Source organism: Chanodichthys erythropterus, chromosome 11 (assembly GCF_024489055.1).
Source record: "Chanodichthys erythropterus isolate Z2021 chromosome 11, ASM2448905v1, whole genome shotgun sequence".
Taxonomy (NCBI): domain Eukaryota; kingdom Metazoa; phylum Chordata; class Actinopteri; order Cypriniformes; family Xenocyprididae; genus Chanodichthys; species Chanodichthys erythropterus.
In genome coordinates, this window is record NC_090231.1 from 27,770,582 (window position 1) to 27,792,453 (window position 21,872).

A 21,872-nucleotide genomic window follows, 5' to 3' on the forward strand; every position below is an offset into this window, starting at 1 on the left:
GTTGTGTTAGTGAGGACAGTGCCTGCGCTGCCTATAGTGAATCTGACCACTACACATAAGAACTCTGAAGTGCTTACGTCTTTTAACAAAACACATAATTAATTGCTAGTATGTTTGTTCACCTTTTTATGAAAAAAAAAAAAAACCTTTACTTTTAGTTATCCAATTTCATCCCAGTCAGAAGTATCTGCCCTTCATTTCATATTGCATTTTTCAAGAGGATACTAGTGCTGAATTTGAAACCGCATACCACTCTTACCAAATTTTTCTAGTAGTCCATGGTTCAGAATTCTGCAGATGTTTCGGCAATCACAGAAGTATTCACACATCTTGTCTGATAAAAGTTAATATTTCATCACAATTTGTGAAAATTTCAAAGTGACATGCAGAGCAGCTGCGTTCTGTTTAGTGGTTTAATGGCATGTCAGGTTTTCCACTGAATTGATGAAAAAAAAAAAAGGGGAATAGAGCCCTTACATAAATGCTCATGAGATGTGACATTTGCAAATGTCTTCTCCCATCCTTTAGGGCCACGAATCCTAAGGCCAGATATGGCTAGTAGGACTGACAGTGCTTCTGTGACAGATGTTCTCTGATGAGATAGATGGGACTTTGTCTCCTCATTCATGTTCCTTAACACATGAGAATTGGGTATTGTGTCCTGAAGTGTGTGAAATCTGATTTCCTCAGATGTTATAGTGTTTACCGAGAGCTCAGGCTTTTGTTCATTTTTTCAACATTCACATAGTAATGCTAATGAAGAGTCACGTTCTTACACCTCATGCTGTTACCTCATTCAGGTTTATGAAACCCTTAAGTAAAATCAAGGATAGATTATTGCAACGTGAAAATATCAGTCCTTAATCTAATGTCCTTAACTATAAATTAAGAACACAATTCACATCAATTTGTTGTATAAAAAGTGTCTAGATTATTTCATAATAGTTTTTAAAAGGGATGTGTATTGCTCTTTTGTTTCATTTTACTTTTCTACATTTTATATGTTTTGTTTCTTGATCTTGTGTGTTGCCTGATGTCTGTTTACCTTTTCTCATAGAATTCAAGTCCATGTGTAAGTTATTTGAATATATAACTTAATGAATTCTTTCTGTTGAGGAGGCTGGTTATTACTGGAGCATTTGATCAATTTGTATTTATTTATTTTTACCATTTTTGCTAAATAAAATTGTAAATTTAAATAGTCTTTTTTCTCTCTAGATATAGTTTACATTGAAGCAACAAATGGATATATAAACACTCATACTAATGTACATTTAAAGAATACCTCCACAATAAATAATACAATGATTAGCCTTATGACAGACTGTACTGTAACCCATTTTGGAAACATTTTACTCCACAGAGTGGATTGTGCACTGCCAGACTGTAGAAAGTCTAAAAACAGCTGCCTCAAATGGAAAACACCATATAATTGGTTCTGTTCCCTCATGACATTTCAATCTCACAGAGGCACATAAGAATAAAATTGGATCAAAACAGCATTAAAATACCAAGTCATAAGACATAGATCATTTGCCACATGGTGCATCATCTGCCATTTTAGGCATGACTTAATAATACTACACAAACTCGGTCTATCAGAATGAATCCAGTGCATATAAATAAGCATTTATGACTCCACACATAAAATGAAATTTAAATACAGAATGAATCTTGCACTGGAAAGCCTCCACTTACAGTGAAAGCAGTATACTGAGCTCAAGTGCTCAAATGGATCCTTTTTAGATGTTAAAAATACTTTCACTTAAACCAGTTTATTGCACAGAGGTTGATATCTGCAGGGTTTTTTGTAGTTGTTTTATTTTTTGCTTCTGGCTCAATCAGTTGCGAATGTTTGAGTTTGGACTACCTGTTAGTCCGATTTAGCAGTTATTGTTTTCCCAGTTCAATTTGGTACTGCCGGTGGCACATAAATTACACACTGCACCTTTAAAAACACACTGTTGCTTTTTTCCTACTTCATGCTGTGTGTCATAAATATACATACAGATAACACTGTCCATGACAGTATTTGTAAACCAAAAAGGGTCTTGTTCTCCGAAAGGTAGTCATGACAGGATCTTAACTGCATTTAGTCCTTCTTGTCACCACTGCATGGTTTTACTCCGTGTGAGTTTGTTTTTGAGTGCATGTCTCATCTGCAGCATCCGTGAGCGCTTGTCCATAGCCACCAGGTGGCGCTGAAACTCCTGACGCACTTCACGCACCAGCTGGCCGAACGCAGCCTCCACTGCTGAAGTGTCCTCAGCTACAGACAGCTCAAAGAAACTGCACCTACATCACCAGTGAAACCTTAAAGGGTTAGTTCACCTAAAAATGGAAATTCTGTCATTAATTACTCACCCTCGTGTCATTCCACATCCGTAAGACCTTCGTTCATCTTCGGAACACAGATTAAGATTTATTTGATCAAGTCTGAGAGGTTTCGGTCTCTCCATAGAGATCCAATGCAACTACCACTCAAAGGTCCAGAAAGGAAGGAATTACATCATTAAAGTACTCCATGTGACTCCAGTGGCTTAAACTCAGTTTCATGAAGTGACGAGTGCTTTGTTTGCACAAAAAAAAAAAAAAATTCACGAGAGCTTCAATGCATGTTGTGTTCTGACCCGCACGTCAACACAACGCACATGCACCAGTTTTCATGAGAGAATCATGACACATGCGTTTTGTTCATGCAAAAGCTGGCATTGTTGCATGAACACCCTTTGGATAATATTATTTTGTAAATACATTTTTTGCACAAGCAAAGCACTCGCCACTTCATAAAATTGAGTTTAAGCCACTGGAGTCACATGGAGTACTTTAATGATGTCTTTTTCCTACTTTTCTGGACCTTGGAGTGGTAGTTGCGTTGGATCTCTATGGAGAGACAGAAACCTCTCAGATTTCATCAAAAATATCTTAATTTGTGTTTCAAAGATTAACAAAGGTCCTACGGATGTGGAATGACACGAAGGTGAGTAATAAATGACAGAATTTTAATTTTTGAGTGAACTAACCCTTTAACACACACACAGCAAAACCTTCAAATCCAAATAGTAAGTGATGTAACAAGGACAATAAATAAAATTGAAGATCATCTAATAAGTGTTTAGAATTTTGACTTGAAGTGATTATCTGATAGTGAAGTGATTCTCTTATTATTATTATGACAAAATTCTGTAGTAATAAAATTGTAATCCACAGAGTATATAAATGAATTATTGTTATTAAATATATTAATTATATGAAATATTTTTATTGACAAAATATGAAATATTATTAACAAAATATTTTAAAATATTACCATTAACAAATTTTTATTATTTTGCTCAAAAAACAAGGTGAGTGAAAATTTCATTGGAAATGCATACGGGTATTGAAACAAAAATGTTATTTTTTTATTAACCCATGTCAAACATATGTAAATACATATAAGCTGTATGAGGAACACATGGAACATCGAGGAATTAAATTATTCTATTGGAAAAAAATATTCCAAAAACCACCCTACTAACACCCTACTAGATTTATTTGACCTCTTTAAGCATTCTAGGGTTAAACAATTCAGTTATATGAACCTATATTTGTATATACTTCATACTATCAAACATTCTTACAATCATAAAACTGTGCAGTTATCAGCGAGAGCAAAGTGTACTAACCTCAGGTCTGAGGCTAAAACCTCTCCCTCATCTGTCCTCACCACTCGGCCGTTTTCCATGTCACATTTATTGGCAACAATGACTGTTGGAATACCTGGAAGACATGCACACACATACAAAGAGTGATGTAATGGATGCTGTAGCTATGAAGAAGAACAGACTATACCATTAAAATGACAGTACCTGGAGATGGATGGTATAATAAAAAACTGCAGTGTTGTGATACTTACTTTCTCTCTCTCTCTCTCTCTCTCTCTCTCTCTCTCTCTCTCTCTCTTTATCTCTTTCCACGTATCTATCTGTCATTTACCAACTCATAATCACAGACTGCAGTGTACTATATTAAGAGTTCATGCCTGAGGTGAAATCTCTGAACTGAGACCAATTAAGGCAGGCTGAGTCACACTGACGGATAACAGCGCTATTCACTATTTGGAGGGTCCGTACACATAAACATGACTGCTCGCAGAAGTGCTAATAGCAGAACATTGTTACTATTTGTCCTCAGTCACTATGCTCCCATAGTGATCATTCGCATACACAGTCTGACCGGCCTTACCGAGTGTTTGTTTAACGTGGTCAATCAGTCTTTTCAGGCGCGACACAGCCTCAAAACTGCTGCGGTCCGTCACGGAGTACATAATCAGAAACCCATCACCCCATTTAATGGAACTCTCCAGAGAGGACGCAGCAGGTCCTACACACTCCTGAACACAAACAAATTCACACATTTGAATAGTTCTTCATCTCCTGCATGTGACTGAATGTGTGCAATGCTGTGAGAATGGAGGTGACTCACATCTAGACTTTCACAGATGTGATTCTGAAGGCAATTCAATGTGTGTGGATGTGAACTAAATCCACACAAACCAAAACCTCCTTCTTCTCAAATGCAGTTCTCAGCACTGCACATTTCATTTTTTAAAAGGATAGTTTACCCAAAAATGAAAATTATTTACTCACCCTTATGTTGTTCCGAACATTTGGCACCTGTGGAACACAAAAGATGATATTTTGAAAAATGTCTTTTTTGTTCATATAATGAAAGTCAGTGGTCTTTCATTGTATAGAAAAAAAAAAAAATCATATAACGCTTTAATGTATGGACAGAAACATTCTTTTGTGTTCCGCAGAAGTAAGAAAGTCAGGTCTGTAACAACATGAGAGTGAGTAAATGATGGCATAATTTTCATTTTTTGATAAAATATGCTTACAACACACCTGATTTATATCATCAGCTCACAAGTCCTGGGTGTCTCACATTAGGGAGTCATCCAAACTATCAGAACGGCTTGTCTACTGCACTCACACAGATGGTAATGCTTCAACCCAGTCCTATGAATTAACAAGTGCTGCTCTACTGTGTAACATGATCAATGGCAGGCAGGCTGTTAAAGCCGCTCCACCAGCCTGAGATTCAGCACAGCAAACATGAAAGGAATGGAATGGTTCAGAGAGTCCTGTGTCTCATCAGCTGTTTGACAAGACAAGATCATCCTGCTGTCTCTCTTTGAGTCTGTGGATAAATTTACGTGTAGAACAGCACGGCAGCAGATACACAGATACAAAGAGATTGTCCCTTAATATGTAAGAACCAAAACACAGAATAATAGATCTAAACTCAGGCACACTGTACCTTATCAACAGTGTCTAAAATCTCCAGTTCAATCGCCTCCTTGTCCACAATTTTCTGACACCTGTAGGTGACCTCTAAGAGACACAAAAAGTACATGGCATGTCACATGAGGCACAGCAACGGTTATATTCTGTTGCTTTACAATGAGTGTATGTTTTTACATATTCAACAGAGCATTAGTGTATATGCATTTCATTTGTGTTACCCCTTTTATGTTCATACTCTCCAATAAAACGCCTGGTGATGAATCTGACACACAGAGCTGGAGTTAAAAAGAGAAAAACTGAGTAGTTACAGTCGTTAATACCAATCTAAAATAATTGAACCAAACAAACAAACTCTGCAGTTTTACCCGTCTTCCCACAGTTATCTCTTCCCAGCACTACGAGCTTCGCCCTCAGCATCTTCCGTACAGACTCTGACATGATCACTGCGAATAATATTATATCTGAACAACATTAGCACTCACAGAGGCAGTCTGAGGCCAAATAAATGACAGCAGCTAAAGTTTGTAACAGGTATTTTTCCCTCGGGTTAAGCGTTGCTAAACTTGCCGTAAGATAAACATGGTAGATAACTGAGGCAGAGATGCAAATCTGAATCTAAAACAAAGTTAAAATACAAGGCACTTTGTTAAGAAATGAAAAAAAAGAACCCCAGAAATACTTACTTTGCTCCCGAAAGTTGTTAAAAGTGACTCTAAATCATTGTTCCAGTGGAGACTCTTATGGAGTTCATATGCTGCAGATTCTGCTGCTTCTGCGCTCTCCGTCTGCCTTTTAGTAATGATATTAGAAACACACACACACACACACACACACACACACAGCGGACAGCACGTCCCTGTTCAGCGCGGTGTCTCTTCTTATTCCACACATTCATCACCGGGTTCGACTGCGAGACTCATTACACAACCAGCTGATTTATCGCCTTTGACAGTAGCGCCTCCGGAGCAGCAGAGACAGTCTACTTTGGTCTTGCCGCCAACAAAACCATTAATTAACCCGGGCTAAAATTAAAACTTTACATTCGTGCCCCGATATATCTTTTACTCAGATTAAAAAGCATCAGTGGGACATCTCTGAGGACGAAACTCCTAATAGGTAAGTTTTTCTGATGATATATGCTAAATAAAATGAATAATCTGAAAAGAGCCTATATAATAACTAGCAAGAGGTGTGGCTTCCTTGTTTGGAAAGTAAGATGTTTAAAGCAAGTTGTGAAAAACATAGTCCACTTGACAGAGAGATGCTACTGTTGAGTTGTTATTTATTTATTTTTCTTTTTTACAAGTCAATGATTTTTAAAGTAAAATATCAAAAAGAATGTTAAAATGACAATAATTTGTAATAAAAGCCCTGGTCTATTTTCATCTCAGTCCTAAAGTACTAGTAAATTACTTAAGTTAAAAAAGGCTCCAGCTTTGCATTTTGTGTGTGTGTGTTCGTTCACAGGATCACAACACAGAGTGACAGACAATACATTTATAAAGGGATAGTTCACCCAAAAATGAAAATTCATCATCATTTACTCACCCTCATGTCATTCTAAAACTGTATGACTTACTTTCTTCTGTGGAACATTAAGAGTATATTTCGAGAAACATCTAAGTGTATTTTGTGCATACAATAGAATCAATGGTTACCAACATTCTTCAAAATATCATCTTTTGTGTTCCGCAGAAGAAAGTCATACAAGTTTGGAATGACATAAGGGTGAATAAATGACAAGTGACAATTATAATTTTCATTCACTATCCCTTAACAAAACGTTAGAATACAGGAAGACAATGGCATTGTATCTTTAAAACAACTAAACGGTGAATCCTGTATTATATCCTAGCTGAAATGATTTTGGATGAGTTCCTGTCGAACTCTCAGAGCCTCTGGGTCGACACTGTCAGTGGGATCGATATCCTCCCCTGATTGGTCCGTGGCCTCAGTCCTCTCAAAAGTCCAGGCATCAAGGCCGGACTGAAGGGAAATGTTATGTAGCACGCAACAGGCCTGGATGATATGGGAGCATTTCTCTGGGGAATACTGCAAGTAACCCTTTGCCCCATCCAGGCACCGGAAACGTGTCTGAATGGCTCTGAACGTACGGTCCACAATCTCGTGTGTCGTTGTGTGGGCCAGGTTATAGCGGTAGTCAGCGGGAGACTCCGGACTCTGCACGGGAGTCATCAGCCACTTCTTTAGAGGGTAACGGTTGTCACCTGGAGGCCAGAGACAGAAAACACTCTGACATTTACACATGTAAATACCTTAGAATTCTTTGGGAATGTCAAGAAAAAGTCACCACTGCAATCAAATGGGTATGGGTCTCACCTAAAAGCCAGCCTTCATCATTGTCTTGCTCTTCAAACAGCTTTGCCACACTGGACTGCTTGAAGACAGCTCTGTCAGTCAGACTACCCGGCCAATGTGTCTCAGCACTCAGCAGCAGTCCTCTGGCATCACACACTAACTGGCAATTGATTGAGTGAAATCCTTTTTTATTTATATAAGAAGAATCATCTGCATTGGGAGCTTTAATGGCTATGTGTGCACAGTCCACTACTCCCATGACATTGGGAATCCCTGCTATTCGGTAAAACTCCTCTTTAGACTGCTGCCTGGTGGCTTCATCCCTAGTGAAGCCAATAAACTCTGGTGCTTTCTCAATCAGAGCTTTAGTAACATTAGAAACACAACGACTCATGGAGGCCTGGCTGATGCCAATCGCATCTCCCATCTTGCTCTGGAAGGACCCTGTTGTGTAGAATCCCAGCGCTGCAAGTATCTGAACATCTGGGCTGATGGCTCGTGATCTCTGTGTCCGTCTCAACAAACTGTCCTTCAGAAGTTCCACCAGGTAATAAATGAACTCACGTGGGAAGCCAAATGTCGTCAGCAGAAATTCATCCGACACTGTCTCGATATCAAATCGATCTAGTGTTTTGTGGCCACGACCATGCAGCAGCAGGTCACAGTCTAGAATTGCAATAGAGATTGCCATTCCACACGCTCAGGTCGACCTATGGACAAATGGCACATGTGAATGTCATGCAATGCCATGCTCATAACTAAACCATCATACACCCAAATACACTAGGCTGCTTTTGAATGATATATATGAATTAACATAGAAATAGCACTCCATAGAAAAACAATTGGTATGGGAACGAAACGTGCTAAATGTTTCTGCGTGCACCGCTGCATTGATGTGTGGCTGCTAACACAAGCCTAGAGCCCATCCACTTCAAATCATATATTTTCTAACGGCATTTATCTCAATTAAACTGAGCTGGTTATATAATCCAGTTTGTCGCCTGGTAACGAGCACAGAACAGTATTTTACACAAAACCGAACGCCATTAACGCTTGATATAAATTATCTTATGGTGAACAAATTATCTATATATTCGGTAAGCACAAAGGTAGAGGAAACAATCAGATGAATAAAATGAATTAAATGTTACCAGCACCGGTTATTGTTGTTGTTCTTCTTCCTTTGATTTTATTGGCGGATGGTAAACTAGCTTAAGGTGTATTTACCGCCACCTACTGGACTGGAGTGTGGGACCGTTATTGTTTTTTTTTTTTTAATTTATTTATTTTTTATTATGGTTGCGAACATTACAAAGATGACTTAATGATATATAATTTTGTATATAGTATACATGTATCAGCATTATGTGCAATGTCATCTGAACATACAGAACAAAAAAATATACAATAATTGTAAACAGAAAAAGAAAGAAGAAAGAAAAAATAGCAGAAGAAAAGAAAAGAAAAAAGAGGGTAAGATATTAATTTACATTTCAATTAGAGTATACAAATTAAAGTCATTACACATTGAGGTTATTCTTCTTGCTTTCTTATTTACAGAGGATGAAATAGTGTTAAAGTACATTTTAAATTAAAAAAAAAAAACAAAAAAAAATTGTTTGTTGTTAGTGAATTTACATTTATGGATATAGAATTTGCCAAGAAAATAAATTAAATTTATAACAAAACAAGCTTTGTTTTTATTAGAATCAGAATCAAAGTGGCCAAAAATAATATCTTTAAAAGTTACAGATTTAACTTGTTGGATATTAACTTTAATAAATGTTTCAATATCTTTCCATAGTTGTTCAGTACAGAAACATGACCAAAATAGATGATAAACAGTTTCTGTGTGCATCTTGTGTCCGCCGACATTGAAATGTGACGTCACAGCCAAAACAAATTTCCTGTTCATAATCTGCACTTTTGATATTTGTATTTATTTATTAATTCTTTACCAAAAAAGTAATAACGGGGCGATGTATATTAAAATATAAAATATTATATGTGCTATTATAACAATCGCATACAGTCATCAATTTATTTAACCACGTTTCACTAACTAACGAAAGTGGTGTCGTTGAATCGGTACAGGCTACACGTCATTCCTGACCTAGCCAAACAAGCAAAATAAACAGAAATGGGGCGCCCGTCAGTGTGTGATGTTGTGGTGCTGCGATGTGATTAATTGAAAGTACAGGATCGTTTAGGCTGTATTTTATCATTTCCCACAATCAGCCACGGTGTATACTCTACGTGTTAACAGTTGAATCTCCACTCTGTGATGAGCTGTAAGTATGTGCGCGTGTTTTGCTAAAGGTGTTAGCATTGACTGCACAGACATACAGATGATTATAAACAACTTTAGATGTTTGGCTGTCAGAAACAAATGGCGAGTCTGCTGTCTTCAAACCTCTACTCGGATGAACTCAATGTCAGTTGACATTGAATATTATAAAGGTGTTTTTGAAGAGACGAGTGTTGATGTTGTTATTGTTTTCTATTGAGAACATGTTTAAATGCTTAGAGGCGAGCTGTCATGGAGACGTGACAGTAGTAATGACACTAAGACGTCAGTGAATTCGTTTATTATTAAGGTAGGATGGCGTAAAAGATGACACACCACCGCCATATTTTTTTCTTTTGACCATACATGGCACAAAATCCCAACTTAACACATTTGATAAACGGCTATGCTCTTCTTCATTTTGTCATGTCAAATAAATATCAACAATTAATCAGTCGGAACAGTTTTGAGGTTAACTGATCTAATTTTATGTCTCTGGAAGGTATTGAATATCAAAGTTTCATGTCTTTGTTAATGAGGGATTTGTGGATGTTTTTAGATTTTGTGAAGCAAAAGAAATACTGTTTTTACTTTAAAGTGAAAATATAATTCTGCTCTCAGAATTGGCATAGAAGGCACTAGTGGCATTATTATTGTAAATTATTATTATTAAATAGTATAATAATGTAATAACATTATACAGTGTTTAATCTATAATTCCATGAGTTAGAGATGTACATTTCAGACATATTCACTATTCATAAAACCTATAGGATAACAGTGAAATAATTCAGTTTGAATTCAGTGTTGTTACTGACACGCCTTCAATTAAAATATGGGAAAATAAAAATGTGTTCATGTGCCTGTATATAAGTAGTAGAATAAATTTGAGTGTCTTTTTCTGGGATTCTGCTTTGTCTGTCATCAGTTATTCAAATGTTCAACTAAATTGTCAAAATACAATTTTAAATAGAATAGATGATTTACTATTTTATATTAATGAAAATGTAAAGAGAAAATTATATTAATAAAAATGGTATTTTACATTCTGTTAAAGTTTACATATGTTATGATTATAAAATATTTTACAATTTTAAAAATAAATTTACATTGTTCTTAAGGTGGCTATCCTACTAAATGACACTTCGGTAAAGTTGGTTTTATATTTGCACATTCGGACGTCTGATAAATTCAGACTTTCCAATAAATGTGCAATAAATTGATGTTTGCGAATTTTAAGCAGCAACATGATATTGACAACCAACGATTGTTACAACTTACATCATTTTTAACAGTCGATCAAAATAGGCAAGTATTGTTTTGATGGCATATTTACTTGTCCACTGAATGTCCAAGGTAATGTGATTAACAAGGCTATTGAATACGGATGTCCAAATGTGCAAATATAAAACCAACTTTACCCAAGTCTAAATGACCTGACTTTTAATTATCTGTATTATATACCTTTTCAATTATTATGCTACTATTTGTAAAGTATATCAGCTTTTCCACTGTTCACTGAAAAAACTGTCCTTCGTTTGTATGCCTTAGGCTTATGCGACAATGGATAGTGATCTGAGCCTACAGGACAAGAAAGACTTGGATAAATTCATCAAATTCTTTGCCTTGAAGGTGATTGCTTTAAACAAAACAATACTAAGGTTTTGTTGCATCCATGAAATCTGGTATCCCAGTCGACAGGGTGATGATGTCCTTTGCTTTACCTGTGTGTCTTTCAGACGGTGCAGGTTATAGTTCAAGCCCGACTTGGAGAGAAAATCAGCACTTGCTCATCTTCATCACCGACAGGTTCGGACTGGGTAAGGATGCTCCTTGTACAAAGGGCCCTGTTTTCTTTACATCATGAACTATCATAAACTCTCTGTGTCTGTGTGTGTCTTTATATTCTCTCTCAGTTTAATCTGGCAATAAAAGACATCCCTGAGGTGACTCATGAGGCAAAAAAAGCTCTTGCTGGACAGCTGCCTGGCATCGGCCGATCCATGTGTGTGGAGATCTCCCTCAAAACCTCAGAGGTCTAGTCTTTCTTTTAGTTCACTGTCTATATAATAACAGTATCTTGACAAAACATGTAACAAAATGTTTAAACAGCCTAACTTAAAGAGATTTTTACTTGAATATTAATGAGTTGTGTTTACCCATGCAGGGAGACTCCATGGAGCTAGAGACATGGTGTTTGGAAATGAATGAAAAGTAAGCATACTCAGATACTGCTGTCAACTGCTCTGTGTAGATAGATATTGGTACATTATAAACATATACCATGACATAACTAGGGTTTGCATTTTTTTTCCAGATGTGACAAGGACATTAAAGTGTCCTATACAGTTTATAATCGGCTGTCTCTGCTGCTCAAGTCTTTACTGGCCATCACAAGGGTGACACCTGCTTACAAGCTTTCACGTAAACAAGGCCATGATTATGTCATACTCTACAGGTACTCAACACACTGCTATGCTATTTCTGCTATGCTCCTCAAAGCCCCATAATACCTAATACATGATTTCATCCAGTGACACCATGTGAACAATCAGAACTTGATACAGTTCTTGACACTGATATTGAACTGAATTGAATCAACACTGAAATGACTTTAGCTGAATAAATGACACTATTGCTGTCTGTGGAGCTGCTTATAGCTGAATTAAGCTTGATGAACTTTGCAGTCTTATAGAACTAAACTGAATCAACAGTAACTGATTTGAGCTGAATAATGCTTTATATGTGAACTGATTTTGTTTCGTAACTAATGAATGTTGCAACATTCACACTGTTGAACTAAATGTAATCAGTATTGAACTAAATTCAGCTGAATAATGCCACTTGTCTTTTTAGAGTTGCTTTACAACTGAAATTTGTTTAATAATTAAAAAACTTTGCAACAGTAATACTGTTATTTTCTTGTTTATTACTGTGAAGTAGCTTGGAAACAATCTGTATTGTAAAAAGCACTATATAAATAAATGAATTGAATTGATTTGACATTATCTTAATCTTAATATCTCTTTTATAGGATCTATTTTGGAGATGTCCAGCTGACGGGTCTCGGGGAAGGTAATACTGTGAGGAGCTCACATCAAAATACTAATAAGGGACATGTAGATGTTCTCTAGAGAGCTGTGTATTTGTTCATATTCTTCATGTCTCTCTGCAGGGTTCCAGTCAGTGCGAGTGGGTGTTGTAGGGACTCCCATAGGCACCATCACTTTGTCATGTGCATATCGCACTAATTTGGCCCTCATGTCATCAAGGTATACATTACAGCTTCCTGCATGCAATACATTTAAAGGATTGGGCATTCTGGTTATTGTAGTTTTGTAGTGGATTTGTGCAAAATGTTCTCTTTGTGCTTTCTCACAGGCAGTTTGAGAGGACAGGCCCCATCATGGGTATCATCATTGATCATTTTGTGGAGCGTCCCTTCACTAATATGGCACACATGCATCCTTGCAGTTACAGGTGCGTAAAAATCATAGTCACAGTATAGATACACTACCGTTCAAACGTTTGTGGTCACTAAGATTTAGTTTTAATTATTCTTTTGAAAGAAATTAATACTTTTATTCAGCAAGGACACATTAAATTGATTAAAAGTGACAGTTAAAACTTTTAGAATGTTTCAAAAAAATTCTATTTCATATAAATGCTCTTCTTTTTAACTTTCTATTAATCAAAGAATTCTAAAAAAAAAAAAAAAAATGATTCCACTAAAATACCAAGCCGCACAACTGTTTACAACATTGATGATATGGTGGTATAACTCTGCTCCTTAACCTCTGGTCTCATACCGCCTCTTCTCTCATTTCTCTCTCTTAGAGCACCTGGAGAAGATGAGGGAGGGACTTATGCAGGAATAGAAGACTCTCAGGAGGTGTGCACCACATCCTTTTCCACCTCCCCACCATCACAGGTAATGCTGTCACTATCACCTACTAATCTGTCCCATCAAAAGTAACCCTTTACCACCAACCTTGTACAGGTCAAGCCTCAATACAGGTGCAGTGCAGCTTGTCATTAAGATTAACTGTTAAACTCTCTTAATGGAAAAGCTGTTTTCATTCATGAGTCTTCAGTAGTTCCCTGATGAACAGGTCTCATTCCATATATATGATTATGATTTTTTTGTATTCTTCTAGTCATGAAGATGATCTGAGACTGCTGTGTAGTAAAAATCCTCTCTATTCTTAAATATTTTTTCTTCTTCATTATTTTCCACTGTGTTTGGTTAGACTGGTGTCTTTATTCATGTTGTTATTGTTAACTAAAACTAGTAACTTGAGTTAACTAGTAACATAAGTATTAAATAGTTAATACTTAATACTTCAATTGATACTTAAATTAAATACTTAAACTTAAAACAAATTTTAATTATTTTTTTCCCCTTATAAACTATCTGAAATAAGTTGGAGTAATAAAATTACTAAAACAAATTAAAATTAAATTAAAGTGAAATAAAAAATTTTAAATATCTTATAAAAAGACAAAAACATAAAATTACTATAAATGTAAACTAAAATTGAAATGAAAATTGAAAGTATAAAAATAAAAGCTATTTCAAAATATTCATACATATTAAAATAGTATAGTATTATAATATAATAGTATAGTATTATAATAGTATACTACTATATATTAATAATAGTAAAATAACACTGCTCTTGCTATACTATGTAGTATTACAGGGTGCAGAAGACTAATATTTAGAAAGTCAGTACGGGCCATTCGTGTGGCCATGGCATTAGATTCAATCTCTCCCCATTATCTCTTTCTGTGGTAGTGCTTTCATTTCTGTTGCCCTTGTTTTTCTTCCTTTCTCTCTTTCTTTCTTTCTTTCTTTCTGTGTGCATGTAGTGTGTGTGTACTGTAAGTAAGGCACATTTTAAGACACCTAAGCCGGCTCTGATGGCCACACTGAAGGTTCCCCTCGTGGGGCTTGGCATCTCACAGCAAGTGAGTCCAGTGTGTGTGTGTGTGTGTAAGTGTGTGTACACGCATGCAGCTGGTAGATTAATTACAAAGTGTGTGTGTGGCCTGGCCCAGTAATCTATACTCCCACTGCTTACCTTTCATAACCTCTTTTAATTAAGAGAGTTATACAGTAATACCCACCCAAAAGATTGTTTGAACTCTGCAATCGCTGCTGCTTTCTCCTTGAGCTCACCTGCCTGCTGTTTTATTTGAAGCATTATTGTGTTTGCTCTGACCACTTCTCTGATCCCTTCTGCTCTCTGCTCTGCAGTGAGGTTTATACAGGACCAGAGTTTAAAAGGGCTCTTAATCTGATATTTGACTCCTATTGTGACATGAATCTCACTCTGTCTCTCAGTTGTACAGCTCTCGTCTGTCATATCAGACTCCTGCCCTGGGAACTGTGGATATGTGCCATCCTTCGGCTTGTACTGCTGCTGCACATCCTCACCAGGTACGGCCCACACACATGCAGAGGCCCCACCCTCTGTGTCCTAACTTCATGCCTTTCATCCTCTCTGATGTTGACCAGCTGCTGGGAATTACTTGCACCTGTCTTCAGAATTGTGTGTGTGTATGTTTGTGTGTCATTGTGCCCTGACCGAGGTGGCCATGTGTGTGTTTCTCTACCTAATCAGATGGTCGTGCCGGGTAAAGAAGGTGGAGTCCCGCAGGTGCCGGCTCAACCTAATCACGGCACTGCAGCTGAGCATGGTCGTATCCCATCATGCCCCACTGGGCAGTCCCCTCAGCTGGCACCACCCACATCCTGTAGCAGGTAAGAGTGTGAAGAGATTCTGTTTAATACTGATTTTTTTTAAATTGGTCAATTCAGTAAATTGATTTCATGTGTGTGTGTTTGTGGTAGCGAGGTGAAGACTGTGTCCCCCTCTGATGCTTTAGAGACAACCTTTACCAGGAAAGTTGGAGCTTTCGTCAACAAAGCCACCACTCAGGTTAGAATACTTATAATTTATAATAACTTTCAGAACAAACATTACATCAATAGTTAATGTATATTGAAATTGTTTGTATGTTGTCATATAATTTCCTTTTCTTTTTACATGAACTACTGATTTGTTAAGCAAAGAATTACCGTTCAAAATATTAGGGTCTGTGAGGTAATTTATTGTTTTTGAAAGAAGTCTCTTATGCTCACCAAGGCTGAATTTAATAAAAAAATTACAATTTAAAATAACTGTTTTCTATTTAAATATATTTTAAAATGCAATTTATTCCTGTGATGGCAAAGCTGAATTTTCAGCATCATTACTCCTTAAGTCACACGATCCTTCAGAAATCATTCTGATATGCTGATTTGATGCTCAAGAAACATTTATTATCATTATCAATGTTGAAAACATTTGTGCTGTCTAAATATTTTTGTGGAAACTGTGATACTTTTTTTTTCCCAGAATACTTTGATGAATAGAAAGTTCTGAAGAACATAATTTATTTGAAATACAAATCATTTGTAACATTAAAAATGGCAGTCAATTTAATTTAACCTTACTGAATAAAAGTATTCTTTTTTTTTCAATATTCATAAGCCAAGACTTGCTAATAATGTATATAATAAGTATATAGTATATAAAATGTTACTGATAAGTGCAGCATACACAAAGAACAAAGTCATTTTCATGTTCAGTGGGAGTTAAACATTTTAATTTGTTTATTTCTTTGATAGGGATAATGCATGTTAAGTATAAAATACAAAATGTAAACAAGCTGGATTATAGCAACATTCCTAATTTACATCCGTAGTCCCTAGGCAGGTACAGACAAGGACACGTAGCCCAAACACATTATTTAAAATACATTATTTAAAAATGTTTACACATCTGGTTCTACGTAAGCCACTTATTTAAGGTGATCTATAAAAGTGTAATATGTAGAACACTGTCTTACTGACCACGGTAAGCTATTCCAATAATTACTCCCTATTACAGACAATACTTTTTGTCCAAAAGTTGTTCGCATTTATGGCACCTCGCAAATTCCTCTAATGATAGACCTAGTACCAGTGCCACAATATGTCCACTTTTTTTTATAAATTAATTTAACGAAGTTGGGGCAAGCCCATGCCAGACCTTAAAAAGGCAATGTTTTTGTGAACATGTGTTACTCCAGGTGACGACAAACAGTCTGGATCTTCCTTTTGCTGCGTTCGCTCCAAGAGTCTATGACCTGGAGGAGAACGACCCAATGGTATTGAAACCAAAAAACACCCATACTTATTATATAATGCAGATTAAGCGAACCCACTACATATCTTTAGCGTGCAGCTGCACCTCATGTCTCCTCGTGTTTTTCTCTGTTTGCAGGTGCACCCTCCTCCATCTCCGGCCCCTTCATCTCCTTTGCAAGGCAGCCTGCACTCAAACAGCTCGAGCCACAGCGGGGGACAGCCACATGACGACTTTGTCATGGTTGACTTTGTAGGTGCACCATCACATAATAAAGAAAATTATCAAGATCTACTTTCCTCTACAGATATTGAGAACTAAATTACAGCGAGCAAGGCACATTGAAAGGCACAGTTTTAGCAAAACATTGAGTGAATGGTGGACTGGTCAGAATCATTAGAGAAATGGATACTGGTAGGCATTTTATTGTTTTTGATTACTCATTTGAGAGGTTTGACAGCAGAAGGAAGTTTATCAAGCCCTTGGCAGAGCATCTAGAGATCCAGACAAGTCAATTATTCATCTGAAAAGAAGCTTAGACTCTGACCTGAGAGAAAGCTCCAGATTGATGTTTAATAAATCTAAAGAAGACTTTACTCGTCTTTATTTTTATTTCATAAATACAGTGTTAAATGATGCAGTATCCCATACCAAATGAACGTCTTTGAAGCTAGTTGATGTTGCCTCAGAAAGGCCCAAAGCTGCTTGATCATGTTACTTTTTAAGTCTGTTTATGCATGACAGAGCTCTAGTATTGAGCTAAAAATCACTACAAATGTTAGAGAGAGAAAACGAAAAAAGACTGTCTTGTTTAGTGTGGGCAGCTAGGACATGAGAATTGGACTACGAAACCAATTGTGTAAACAAGCAAGTATTGATTATCTTATTTAGTCAAACCTTCTAAGAAGTATAATATAATAGGCAGATATGGTTCAAAATGTGTTTAAATGCCAGTTCTGTGTTTACGTGTGCCAAACAGAAACCAGCGTTCTCTAAGGATGACCTTCTACCAATGGATCTGGGCACTTTCTATAGAGAGTTTCAAAACCCTCCTCAACTCGCAAGCCTGTCCATCGATGTCAGCGCTCAGTCTATGGCTGAAGACTTGGTGAGAAACAAACAAATATTCACGTCATGGCACATACTGAACATTTTTGCAGTCTAAATGGGACAGGATGACCTTTAAAGCAAGAGAATATACATAGAATAGAGACAGAGTGTTCATATAGGTATGATTACATTAAAGGGATTTTTAAGCACCAAACCAGGCTTGCTGTTAAAATGCTAATGTAAAAATGTAATTGTGTGGATAGAAAAAATTAAGAACTATTATATAATTGAAAGTATTATTTATGTGTAGGGTGACTGATTCATTATACTCATGTTTTAATATCTGTAACATTGAGATGTGTTTGTAGTTAAATGTTTGGTGAACGTATTTTTGCAGGACTCTCTTCCAGAGAAACTGGCCATTTATGAGAAGAACATTGACGAGTTTGATGCGTTTGTGGACACCCTACAATAGAACAGAACAGAACAGAGATTGCATCCTTCACAACCTCTTTACTCATCCTGCTTCCTTCACTGAGGCATCTTTCATTGGATGTCTTCATTAACCATGTTTTATGTCAATTTTACCATTTGCAATGGTCAATGAAGAGAATCATCAAGGAAAAAGTGAACTGAGATACAGCATAAGATGAATCCACTGGGTTGGTGACAGCATCTGTTAAAGGAAGAGCAACATTAATTCTCCTACCCTTATATTTATTAAGATAGCAGAACTGTGTAAGTAATGCTCACTGTAATGAATGTATAAACCTGTACCAGCCTTTATTTTTATTTTGCTCATCATGACAACACATCCAGCACACTGAATAGTCACGGACACACATTTCTGTCACTGTACCAGTGACACTATCTGAAGTCTTTACAACATCAATGTGAAAGAAAATCTGAGCAAATGTCCAGTTTTGTTTTAGAGGCTTACACATGAACGACACTACAGTGAACATTGACAACAGTGAATTGTGAGTCTGTCTGCTTACCTGCTTCCTGTAAATGCATTTTACCATAACTTTTCATCCTTTCTTTAATTAGGAACAGTTTATCATTACTACTTGTCAGGTCTTTGGATGGTAAGCAGTGTTTCTTTTCTTTTTCTAAAGCTTATGTTGGCAAGTCAGGAGCTGGACCTTCTTTAATTATTTTAAGTGTCTTCTTTCTCCCCCTCACTTTGTTAATATGGCATGTAAATGTTGTGTAATAAACTGATTTATTTCACACAGTCTGTTTTTTCTCTCTCTCCTATATCCTGAACTGGACAAAAAAAAAAAAAAAAAAACCTGTGCGTCTCCTTGAGGCAATCTTTGGCGTTCCATTAGCTAATGAATATATATGTGAGCTCGACGTCCGCCCAATAGGATAGCGAAGGTTTGGCTTATGAATATGTATTAGGGTGCGTAACTGGAAGGCTATCAATGAACGTCAGCAGTGGCTATGTTAAAATTCATGAGCGCGATAGCACAACCACGCCTAAATCCATATTAGGATAAATCCAGTGTTGTTTTGACAGCAGTTGTGAAATGTTTTTCTATCGTCCAGTTGACTGAAAACCCTTATGTAAAAGAGACTGTGCAGTCTTCGTTCTTCCTTCCTTCGGATTTCAAACACCTAAGTAAGTTTTAGTAACTTTTCATTACTTCGGGTTAGGTAACTTAGTAAACATGCACTTGGTAAATCACGTACTACATTATATTTTTATAGTAGTAGCCTACGTGCTGTGTACGGCGTGCTCACCCGTCTAAGTTAGGTCTCCATGTCAAGAAATAGGCTAGATTACTCGACATGGTATAGTCAGTCGTCTTAATGTAATAACCTATAAGTATTACGTACAGTATATTTAACTTATAAATATTATAATGAGAGCAAATTATTTTTTATTTTGGTAATGGACTTTTGGAGGCGGGTTTTTTCCCTTGCTGCATGGTGAATGATGTGTATGTTTTGTGTTGTAGAGAACAAATGTTGCGCTTGTTTAGAGGTCACACTTGGGAGAGTTGGGAATGGGATCCGGACAGTAAATCTCCTGATGCTCATCTGTCTCTATGCCGACAGGCCGTGTATTTTCATGTCGGCCCTATGCTGGACAGTCAGGGTACCGCAGGGGTCAGAGGCAGCAAAGGTGAGACTCCTGAGTGAATAGCGCCCTTTGCTGTTTTTTGTTGTTCTCAAGTGTTATCCTATTAAAGTGCAATGTTACATGTAATCAGGGTTATACCTAGTATATAAACGTCCAAGTAATAATACGTTGAACAGTGAGTGATAGTTTTAATAAGGTTTTTATAATGCTCTAGAGTAGTAGAGTATCCTGGAGTTGTTTTGCGGATAACTGAATTTGCTAAATGTAGAATAAGCACTTCATTACTTAAGAATAACACATATTTCTGCATAAGGTTTCACTTATGGTGAGCATTACTGGGAGATTGAGTTCCTTGAGCCTCCATATGGAAGCTCTGTGATGGTGGGGGTTGGTACCCAAAATGCACTGCTTCATACAGGGGACCAAAGGTACATTAACCTAATAGGTGAGTACAGTCATGTTTCTTTTAGAAATGCCCACGTCGTTCACCAAAAATTTCAGGGAGACAATTACAGCCAAAATCATTCGATAGGATCTAAATAACAAATAGGGAGCAGCACATGTTGATTCTCTCAGGTTGATTTAATTGAATTACATCATCTAATTATCAAACAGGAATTTTGTCCCATCAACGCCTCAGATCAACAAGGGAGGAAACAAGCACACCATATAAAAGAACACAATTATTTTCTTTGAATCTCTTCTTTTCATTATGATTGTCCTGATTCTTTCTTCAAAGGCTTCGACAGTGAAAGTTGGGGTCTTTCATACAAAGGCTTCATCTGGCATAATGGAAGGAGTCAAAAATACACAGAGCCTTTTTATGAAAGAAATACAGTCATTGGAATTCTGCTGGACTTGAGCGCCGGAACGCTGACGTTCTTCCGAAATGGAGTGAACCTTGGGGTGGCCTTCACTGGCCTTGAGCAGGTAAAGAGAGAAACATCGCTGCACGGAGCATGTGTTAGTACTGGATGTAGGGGTTACATGTAGGTACTTAAAACTGTGTCTGGAACTTTTTGTTCTTTGCAGGTCAGCAAGGCTCTGTTTCCTCTGGTGAGCTCTACTGCCCCTGAAACTGAGCTTCAGCTGGGTTTGAGAAGCCAGAGAATCTCCTCCCTACAGGAACAGTGCATACACATCATCACACAGTCCCTATCACACTGTAGACACGCACACAAATTACCATTACCCACATCTCTGCTCTGTCAAATACACTCACATGCACATTTATAAGCAGGGCATGACCTGTTTCTGATTCATGTAGAACAACTCAGATAACAACACAATTCTGCCCAGTACAAGATTCATTTTATATGCAGCCTACCTCAAAAAATAGTTTTTTTAATAATTACATTGAAATATATAATCATATGGAATTATTTAAAATGTATAATCAATGTCTTTCTGTATCTGTATTCTTATCTTATATGACATTTCTGTACTTTCTAGAATCTAGATGGTTATTGTGTTATATAACTGTATTTAAATGTATTTATTATCAGTTTACTATACTCCCAGGGAAGTTAGGCCTATTACTTTGACAAAATATGTAAAAGGCAATTAAATGCTTGCTTTTTTCTGTCTTTATGGTTTTTTTTATTATTATTATTTGCTCACCACAACCTGGGGATGTTCTAAAGCTTAAAAAACAA

At 36.8% G+C, this 21,872-nt stretch overlaps 4 protein-coding genes across 12 annotated transcripts; 2 read left to right on the plus strand and 2 right to left on the minus strand.

The window, feature by feature from the left end:
* Positions 1-1,293: 1,293 nt before the first annotated feature.
* Positions 1,294-6,289, minus strand: zgc:110699 (uncharacterized protein LOC325371 homolog). Of its 6 annotated transcripts, none has more exons than XM_067400736.1 (8): positions 5,975-6,289; positions 5,669-5,734; positions 5,510-5,587; positions 5,305-5,378; positions 4,632-4,658; positions 4,228-4,375; positions 3,669-3,762; positions 1,294-2,295 (listed from the first exon to the last, which is right to left on the minus strand). In XM_067400736.1, coding segments are annotated over exons 1-8 (678 nt in total). In that variant the 5' UTR covers positions 5,976-6,289; the 3' UTR covers positions 1,294-2,105. The 6 variants fall into 6 exon arrangements, with proteins under 6 accessions (XP_067256837.1, XP_067256839.1, XP_067256838.1 ...); XM_067400738.1 differs by having other exon boundaries at positions 5,510-5,566; positions 5,657-5,734; XM_067400737.1 differs by having other exon boundaries at positions 5,669-5,752.
* Positions 6,290-6,572: 283 nt separating this feature from the next.
* On the minus strand, positions 6,573-8,811 carry harbi1 (harbinger transposase derived 1). Its single transcript, XM_067400811.1, has 3 exons — positions 8,771-8,811; positions 7,632-8,320; positions 6,573-7,519 (listed from the first exon to the last, which is right to left on the minus strand). The coding sequence occupies exons 2-3, from the start codon at positions 8,299-8,301 to the stop codon at positions 7,143-7,145; spliced, it is 1,047 nt and encodes a 348-aa protein (XP_067256912.1). The 5' UTR covers positions 8,302-8,320; positions 8,771-8,811; the 3' UTR covers positions 6,573-7,142.
* Positions 8,812-9,731: 920 nt separating this feature from the next.
* Positions 9,732-19,362, plus strand: atg13 (ATG13 autophagy related 13 homolog (S. cerevisiae)). 2 transcript variants are annotated; one of them, XM_067402225.1, is made up of 18 exons: positions 9,732-9,904; positions 11,452-11,532; positions 11,640-11,720; positions 11,817-11,936; positions 12,068-12,114; positions 12,218-12,358; positions 12,935-12,975; positions 13,076-13,172; positions 13,282-13,380; positions 13,738-13,831; positions 14,773-14,871; positions 15,248-15,343; positions 15,528-15,667; positions 15,758-15,845; positions 17,020-17,097; positions 17,214-17,327; positions 18,055-18,183; positions 18,523-19,362. In XM_067402225.1, the coding sequence occupies exons 2-18, from the start codon at positions 11,464-11,466 to the stop codon at positions 18,598-18,600; spliced, it is 1,611 nt and encodes a 536-aa protein (XP_067258326.1). In that variant the 5' UTR covers positions 9,732-9,904; positions 11,452-11,463; the 3' UTR covers positions 18,601-19,362. The 2 variants fall into 2 exon arrangements, with proteins under 2 accessions (XP_067258326.1, XP_067258327.1); XM_067402226.1 differs by lacking the exon at positions 14,773-14,871 and having other exon boundaries at positions 18,523-19,361.
* A 249-nt stretch (positions 19,363-19,611) lies between these two features.
* On the plus strand, positions 19,612-21,763 carry si:dkey-23n7.10 (SPRY domain-containing SOCS box protein 3). 3 transcript variants are annotated; one of them, XM_067402229.1, is made up of 5 exons: positions 19,612-19,752; positions 20,093-20,259; positions 20,531-20,662; positions 20,957-21,147; positions 21,250-21,763. In XM_067402229.1, exons 2-5 carry the CDS (start codon positions 20,100-20,102, stop codon positions 21,451-21,453), a joined length of 687 nt encoding a protein of 228 aa, XP_067258330.1. In that variant the 5' UTR covers positions 19,612-19,752; positions 20,093-20,099; the 3' UTR covers positions 21,454-21,763. The 3 variants fall into 3 exon arrangements, with proteins under 3 accessions (XP_067258330.1, XP_067258333.1, XP_067258332.1); XM_067402231.1 differs by having other exon boundaries at positions 19,634-19,752; positions 20,193-20,259; XM_067402232.1 differs by lacking the exon at positions 20,531-20,662.
* The last annotated feature ends 109 nt before the right edge of the window (positions 21,764-21,872 follow it).